The 8,294-nt window shown below is 36.4% G+C and overlaps 4 protein-coding genes across 4 annotated transcripts; 2 read left to right on the top strand and 2 right to left on the bottom strand.

Moving 5' to 3' along the window:
* Positions 1–193: 193 nt before the first annotated feature.
* Positions 194–1,625, top strand: C9374_008101 (uncharacterized protein; the record flags this gene model as incomplete). Its single annotated transcript, XM_044698141.1, has 3 exons — positions 194–377; positions 472–558; positions 607–1,625. The coding sequence occupies 3 exons, from the start codon at positions 194–196 to the stop codon at positions 1,623–1,625; spliced, it is 1,290 nt and encodes a 429-aa protein (XP_044545724.1).
* A 204-nt stretch (positions 1,626–1,829) lies between these two features.
* On the top strand, positions 1,830–2,699 carry C9374_008100 (uncharacterized protein; the record flags this gene model as incomplete). The annotated part of the gene is made up of 1 exon (XM_044698140.1): positions 1,830–2,699. The coding sequence occupies one exon, from the start codon at positions 1,830–1,832 to the stop codon at positions 2,697–2,699; it is 870 nt and encodes a 289-aa protein (XP_044545723.1).
* A 390-nt stretch (positions 2,700–3,089) lies between these two features.
* C9374_008099 (uncharacterized protein) lies at positions 3,090–5,996 on the bottom strand (the record flags this gene model as incomplete). The annotated part of the gene is made up of 1 exon (XM_044698137.1): positions 3,090–5,996. The coding sequence occupies one exon, from the start codon at positions 5,994–5,996 to the stop codon at positions 3,090–3,092; it is 2,907 nt and encodes a 968-aa protein (XP_044545722.1).
* A 201-nt stretch (positions 5,997–6,197) lies between these two features.
* C9374_008098 (uncharacterized protein) lies at positions 6,198–8,192 on the bottom strand (the record flags this gene model as incomplete). Its single annotated transcript, XM_044698136.1, has 2 exons — positions 6,198–7,143; positions 7,282–8,192. 2 exons carry the CDS (start codon positions 8,190–8,192, stop codon positions 6,198–6,200), a joined length of 1,857 nt encoding a protein of 618 aa, XP_044545721.1.
* Positions 8,193–8,294: the final 102 nt, after the last annotated feature.

The raw sequence follows: 8,294 nt of genomic DNA, 5'->3' as shown, positions 1-8,294 counted from the left end.
TATCACCTTTGTAAATGTAGTTTTTGAATTCATTCCAAACCCTCAAATTACATGTAAACCGAAGAGCTTTCTTAATAGCCCAGTCATCTATTACAAAATTCGGTTTACATCATCTACGAGCAATAGGGTGTCAGTGGTATGCAATAGCTTAGACCTAACTTCAATATTTGCAGATTCTCAGAATATTGTTTCAATGGAAATTGATAATTTGGCCATGTCTAATTGTAAAATTGATCATACGTACAGCTTTAATTTAACAATCACAAACAGTGTACTGTTCTCAACAATGATCCGATTAAGCAATGACAAACAGAACAAATTCATTCCTGCAACCATGCAATATTATTTAAACATAGAAGGAACGAATTTTGAACAAGGTAAGATTCGAACCAAGTATATTCAGAAGTTTGACAGTGATATTCAATAACTTGACATGTTGGGGTCAATTTATTTCATTTAACGTTACGATAGTATCTTTGTATTATGGTAATTGCGTATTGGGCACTGTTTCAAGAAGCAGATTTGTAGGCGATTATTCGAATTTATTTATCATTCAGAGTAAGTGCTTTTTGAATGCAAAGAGTCACCTAATGGTTGTAAAAACAGTTAAAGTTGATGACGAAGAAGAGGATTCTGAAAGTGGTGAATTTGAAAGGGAGGCAACGTTATTGAGCAGTCTTCGCCATCCCAACATTCTCACATTTTATGGAATTTGTGCTCCCAACCCAAACCAAAAATTCATGGTTGTGGAATACATGAAAGGAGGATCTCTGGAAAAATTAATCTCAAATTGTAGAAATGGAAAAGACAGCCTCGATTTTCAATCCAAAATTAACATTCTTCTTGGTGTTGCTAGAGGAATGGTTTATCTTCATTCTCTCAAGCCAAGAATGATTGTTCATAGAGATCTGAAGCCAGGTAATATTCTGCTAGATGAAAATGGAGCAGTACGTGTTTGTGACTTTGGATTGAGTCGAGTGGTTGGAACGAACACGGTTCAACAACGAACCATGACCACAAATATTGGAACGTTATTGTATTGTGCTCCAGAAAACTTCTCTTCTGACTCATCAAGCTATGAGACCATGTCAAATTATTCCCAATCCACTGGGTCACTTCTTTCGAGCTTCAATCAACGTACTTCTTGTTCGATATCCAATAATGACTTTTTTGGCTCTTCAAGCCCTTCTAGCTATTTATCCAAGGAGGATCGATTCAAGAACGCAAGCAAAATTGATGTCTATAGCTTTGCAGTTATCATGTATTCTCTGTTTTTTGAGGAAAGTCCATTTTCCAATGCCAAGAAACTGCAGCACTTTTCAGAGAATGCGAATACAGAGGAGGCAAATACCCATACTCTTAATATTCTATCCTTTGTTTTGAGAGGAAGCCGGCCAAAAATTCCATTCGACTCTCCTGAACAAATGAAAGAATGGGTTTCAGAATATGTTTGTAATAAGGAAAAAAGCGCTGATGTGATGAGTGACTCCTTAATGAATGCAATAAGCAAATATATGGATCTCATGAAGCAATGTTGGCATCAGTTGCCACGTGAAAGACCATCTTTTGATACTATCGTTGTGGAACTCTATGAAATTCAAAGCATGCTATCGGTGAAGCAGTAAAATGTGGTTTTTCTTTAAAAGATATAGGGTTGTGAAGGTTTGAATAAATGCAAAATCTAAACTTGGAACGCTTTATAAGCTTATTCTTTTCGTTTTAAGACATTAAAAAGCATCGTTTCTTCAGAAATGCCTGAAATCCTTGAATGAGAATTCCTGCCAACTGTTTTGCAACAGGGAAGAAATGTCTAATAATAATTAGAAAAAATGCTTCCACAAGAACAACAATCCTCTGCAAACACGTCATCAAATTCTCAAAGTTATACCTATGAACAATTTGAAAACCAACAACGATCGATCGAACAAGAAATTAAACAATTTCCACTGGTAGATCCCGTTGCAACTCCGCTAACACTCTCCACTCTTGCTTATAACATCGGAGATCATGTGATTCAGGAAAAGATTGAACGATCCTACTTGTTGAAAAAGTATTCTCATATTAGAGGAATCAGAGGAGATGGTAATTGTTTTATTAGAGCTTTTGTGTTCGGGTTGTTGGATTACTTGATTCGGAAAAAGGATAAGACTCTTACCCAACAAATGATTGATATTATTGATCAGCATTATAAATACTTGATTGAAGTATTGAATTATCCGGAGCATTGTTTGGAAGACTTTTATGGCATTACAAAGGAAGTTTTTGAAAAGGTGAGAGATGGTGTGATCCATACCGTTGAAGGCTTGCTACAAAATTACTTTTCCGATAAGACTACTGATCTCATGATGACTTCTCAAGCAATTGTGTGCTTTATGAGATTTTTGTTGAGTGGACACATTCAGATGAACACAGATGATTATCTACCATTCTTTTTGGATCAATACGCCACAGCAAAAGATTTTTGTCATGCTGAGATTGAGATTATGGATCGAGATTGTGATAATATTCATTTAACTGCCATGACAAGCGCATTTAAGGTTTGCATTAGAGTTGAAGTTTTGGACGCTCAATCAAGAGGAAGCGACAAGTTTGACGTTTTTGGATATACAATTCCTGATGGCTCTGACAAGGAACCAGTCGTACATTTGCTATTCAGACCTGGCCATTACGAAATTATTTATCCTATTGAAAATAAATAGTTGTATTATAGTTAGATTTCTTTGTGATGATTTGCTGTGCGTCAAATCAATAGCCAACCTAAGGAAAGATTTGTAATGGCCAAAAGCAGTTTACAACAAGAATTCTTGAAAATGTGTCCAGCCATCTAATACCGACGAGAACGATGCTTTTGAGACACATTCTTGACAAACCTAAACAAGTGTAATCTCTCCCTCAATGCTTGAAGAGTGGTACCTCCTTTCTTCACATGATCGAAAAATATCCATCTCCTAATCGAACATCTGCACTTTGCTTGTTCTGAATGGTTCTAACATTGGTTCGATTTCTAATAAATTTTAACAGAACCACTGCGTTGTCCTTTGCTTCCCAACTGTTTCATAAGCTCAGGTTCGCAGCGAATTTAACAATTGTTAAATGACACTTGTGGATGATTTCATTTTGGTGACATAATGTATTGTTTGTTTACATCTTTCGTTTTCCAACACTTTTGGTCCTCCAGTGTTGGGAGTGGATGTCTTTTTCCTTGTCGTGGAACTAGTCGTGGTTGAAGTTTTTCGATTACTTCCAATGGTTCGATTCAAGTTGTTTAACCTATTGCTTGCAACAACATTGCTTTTTGAAACGCCTTCACTTCCAATAAATGTTGCCAAATTACGATTTTGATTTGTTGAGGGGAATGGTGGCAGTTCGTCACTACCAAAACCCATTGGAGTGTAGTCTGAGGGAGGTAAAGAGGTATCGATTGAAATGGTTGGTTGCGATCTCACATTCTCAGCAATGGATGATGATGAGGAAATAACAGGACTACTTGCTTGCTGCTCTGTATCTTCTCCAACTTGGAACGTCACAACTGGTTTTTGTGTTGCTTGTTTTATATCTTCAGAGGTCGATTTCTTTTTTGGTTGTTTCATTTTCTCTGCAATGTCAAATACATGATCCATTTCGTCGCGCAATGATGAAATGTAATTAAAGTCTCGTTCAACTACACGATCTACCTGGCCATTGGTCTGGTCAACTTTTTCATAAAAATCCTGTTTGAAATTACTTGGTTTTAGAATGGTTCTAATATTGTCCTTATGGATAGTTCTATTTTCTGGATGCGTATTAAATGATGTTCCAAGAGTGGCAACGGGTGAAGACGATGGTTTTGTGCTGTGAGCAATTTCAAAGTTCAATGAAGGTGATGAATATCGTGTTGTAGGAGTCTGTTGTTGGTGTAGTGGTGAGACATCCATTTTCGAAGGTAAGGCGCTTCCAAATTGTGAGGATGTAAGATAAGGCAGACGTAAATCATTTCTGCTCAAATTGAATTGATTCTCAGAACGAGATAAACTTGAGGTGTTAAAGAACTGATAAATAATTTTCAAAATAAAAGCGGTTCCAAGAACTCCTGCAATATATAGAATTATGGTCATCAAGCTAGAATTTCCAAACAATCGAACTCGAAGTTTTTTCCAATAATTACCAAGCTTGGATAATAGGGTGGTTTTTGATCGGCTCTCATTTACCTTTGGTTTAAAGTCGGTAGTGTTTGTATTATTATCTGTGAAACCCTTTTCAGAAATTCGCTCTCGTTCTTTCGAAATTATTAAATATATAATATAAAAGCAATTTTCCAATAATTCAGGTTCTGTTTCAATTCTTGGAAATGCCTTACACGAGTTTGATATATCGTCAGCTTGCCATTTGTCCTTCCACAATAGGTAAAGGTCATGGTTTGGCTTATATTTACAAATTTGTTCAATTACGCAATTACGAAAGCAGAGGAGATCGTTCTGTGAGAATTGGGACAACCCTCGATCAACCTTACAAAATTCGTCATATTGCAACTGGCTAACAAAGGATGATTCAGTGGATTTTCTTTCAAGAATTTCCAAATACTTTGATATCAACCGTAGTATCAGGTAGACTACTTTCCAGTCAATATTAGAAGGATATATTTCTGACTTTTCCAAGTCACTTGTCGACCATTTTTGAACCAACTTTTGGTATGATTCAGCAGTGAAACAGTAATTTCGCATGACATGATACAATACACTTGTAGCATGGAATAAATGCTCTGTTTCAATATAAAAAAAGCATACTGTCTTCATCAATGTTAATTCTTGATCTGAGATTAGTGTTACATTCTCTGCATTCTCAGCTTGGTTTGTTTGAGCCATAGATTCAAATAGTAAATCAAAAATTCTAAAGTGTAGAGCTTTTTGCAAATCATGTAAGCTGTCTTTTTGAGTTTCAATGAAGAAGGATAAAATTGCTGCGTTGTGATATCCATACCACAGCTGAGCGTTTGATGATTTTTCACTTTTGAGCTTCTTATTTTCTTTTCGTAAACGCAGAAATAGTGAGTCTCGTAATTGTGCCCAATAATTAAAATAAACTTCAAACTTTGGCTCTAGATCATCCTCATCCATTTGATAATTATTAATCTTGAATTGATCGTTTTCGATTGTCGAAGGTTGGATTAACCTCTTTGGAAGAAAGTACCAAATTGGGCTTTCAATATCAATGGGTCGACTCATAATTTTATCCAAAGTTAATAGGCTAGTAAGATTTTCTTCTGGCTCGTCAGAGTCATTACTTGCATATTCTTGTAGTTTTACTCTCCATGAATGTTGGAATGTATAAACCAACCAAGCTGGATGTTTGAAGAAAACGCTTCCAACACCATTCATGTCGCTGTCATTTCGAAACGAAGGTTCATTCTCGTGTTGACCAATGAGATCATCAGATCCTCCGTTCATAAAATGAGTGGTGGGTGACACCGATCGGGAAGAAGTCACAACCTCTGGATGAAACGTTACCGACTTTTTTCTTTTTGTTGCCGATCCGTTCATTTCGGGAGACGCAAGCGACGATGATGGGGGTGAACGGTCTTGTTGTTTTCTGCTGCTTTCATTGTTTTGTTCATGTTGTTGTTCAGTATCATTTTCCACTTCAATCAACGGAGGTGTGGATGTTGTGGAAACTTCTTTTGCAACATCACCACTTTTATATTCCAAATTTCTACCTGATGTATTGTTCGTTACTGTATGATTGCTATTTACATTGTCCAATTTTTGTGAGCCTCGGATTGTTGTTGTTCTTGTCGTTATGTGGGTTCTTACATCTCGGGAATGCGTTTTAAACATTTTCCCTGGGACATGCTGTTCAATATGTTGGCCATTCTCTTCCTGTTGTTGGCCATGAAGATTATGTGGATCATTCGTTTGATCATCGTTGTTGAATATTGTTATGGATGCTGATGATGAAGCCTCCTCCTCTTGCTGGCGGTTGGTAGCAAAAGGCGGAGGAACTTCAGCGAGTGGTTGGCTCATTTTTATTATGGAATGAGAATTAATTTGAACAAGATTCATGAATCATGTATGAACCTTCATTCCTTGTGGATGAAAGAAACCTTAGAAACGTGTATTGAATAAATTCAAGCAGTACTTATGAAGCATAAACAAGCATACATGATGAATTTAAAGTATTGACATGCTTTTATAATAATTTCTTTAATGTCATAATTTTTCAAATCATTCTTCATGGATACTTGAAGCATGTTTCATTCGTTTCACATCTCGTGCCACAATGTCAATATCAAAGAGTGAATGTTGAGAAGAGTCACAATCTCCTTCCGATGCAAATTGTTTCAGTTTTGCAATCATTTCCTTCTCATTCTTGGAAGAGGAAACAAAAATATACGGCGAGCAAACAACCATAGAATTCCATCCACCGCATGCAATGGCACAAGATTTCAATTGCTTTCCTTTGGTTGGTACATGAATCGTGAGCGAGCAAGGCATGGTTGCCATTTCCTTCTCAGACACTGCAGTGTGTAAAATTCCAGGTTGTTCCGAATCAATACAAGCTTGATAGAATCCACTGTGACCGAAGGTGTAAGCTCGTCCTTCTGTATCGAGACATCCAGAGTGATAACCACCACAACTCACTTGAATGATATTTTTCATATACTTGTGTTCTAATAATTTACACTCATCTCCACCATTGTTGAAATGTTTCTTTTCAATGGCTCTATTCAGGCAATTGTATTGATTTCTTCCACATGAATAAATGACACCTTCTCTCGTTGTAAACAGAGTGTGGTAATATCCAGAACTGGAAGAGGTCACAAAGTGATTAAAACCTTTAACTTTTGTGGCGCTAGATTTTCCATTGCTACCTCCGTGAATCATGTGTCCAATTTCACCATGGCCATAAACTTCTCCGTTTTTGGTAATGAAAAAACTGTAATCGTAACCACCAGAGGCTGAAACAATGAATTCATCCTCCAAACCTCGAACAATGGTTGGAGTTCGAGGAAATCCTTGACCACATGCATAAACTTTTCCATCAAATCCCACAAGCAGTGAATGATAATATCCAGCATGAATGGAACGAATAGGAGGAAGATTTTTCAACTCGACCAATACATATTTTGGCATGTAAGTGTCACAACCTAACTGTCCATGTGAATTATCACTTTTTCAATCATGACATTTTGTAACCATTGATTAATAAATTATTAGTTAGTAATAAAAACACATTTTGTAACAATTAATTGATAATAAATTAGAATCAAGAGAGGTTATAAAAACACCAAATATATAAATGACATACCCAGATCCAATCACTCGACCATCCCTAGTCAAGAACAATGAAAAGTAATATCCACAACTTGCTTGCACAATTTCCTCCTCTACCAATCCCTCAATCAAATGAAATTGACTAAAATCAATTCCACTCGCATTCTCACTCGCCACACCACATTGTCCATTACCATTACTTCCACACGAAAGAGCAAAACCATCTGACGTTAAAGCAATCGTGCATGTATATCCCATGGCAACAGAACAAATTCTAAAAGGAGTTCTTATATATTGAGGATTGGCAGCATCGGAACGAGCATCTCGTCTCAATCCACGCATTTCATTACTTTCACCAAATGAGAAAATCACAGAATTAGAATCATTCAAATGATCTTTCATCATGGATTGAAGCAATAAGGCTTCCTTTCGACGTTCCGTTTTACTCATAAACGAAGTTTGAAAGTCTGGAATTCGCATGGAAGGAGCAATTCCAAGATGATCCTTTGGAGAGGAATAAAACGTTGCTGATGATGAGGATCCTCCGTTGTACATGTTGTTGTAATTGTTTTTAAATGTTGAACCAGTGTTAGAAGAAGAAGAAGAATTGTTGTTGTTAGATTTTCGAACAAGGTTTTGAAGAATGGATGAAAATATATTTCCAGATGGTTGTTGTTGGTTTTGATGATCATTAGCCTGTGAGGAGGAAGCTGCTGTTGATGTTGCTGCTGTATTCGTTAGGTTGCTATTACTACTATTGCTCGTATTCGTATTATTGTTGTTGTTGTTGTTGTTGTTATTATTATTATTATTATTGTTCGTTGTTGGATGATTTATGGACAATGAAGAATCTTGTTCAAGTCCTGTCGAAATTTGTTGTAAATCTTGATTGGATTCTTGTCGATTGTTTTTACTTCCAAAAAAGTTGAAAAGATTGGAAAACATGTTTTGAAAATAGTTGAAGAGTGAAAATTGTGATTGGTTCGGTTCGAAATGTAGGTTTCGGAATGAAGAGAGTACAACAGATTGGTTAATGTAATGGAAAGG

This window comes from Naegleria lovaniensis, assembly GCF_003324165.1.
Source record: "Naegleria lovaniensis strain ATCC 30569 chromosome Unknown tig033, whole genome shotgun sequence".
Lineage (NCBI taxonomy): Eukaryota > Heterolobosea > Eutetramitea > Acrasida > Naegleriidae > Naegleria > Naegleria lovaniensis.
The sequence above is the reverse complement of the archived record's forward strand: the minus strand, read 5'-3'. Positions and strand labels throughout refer to the sequence as shown.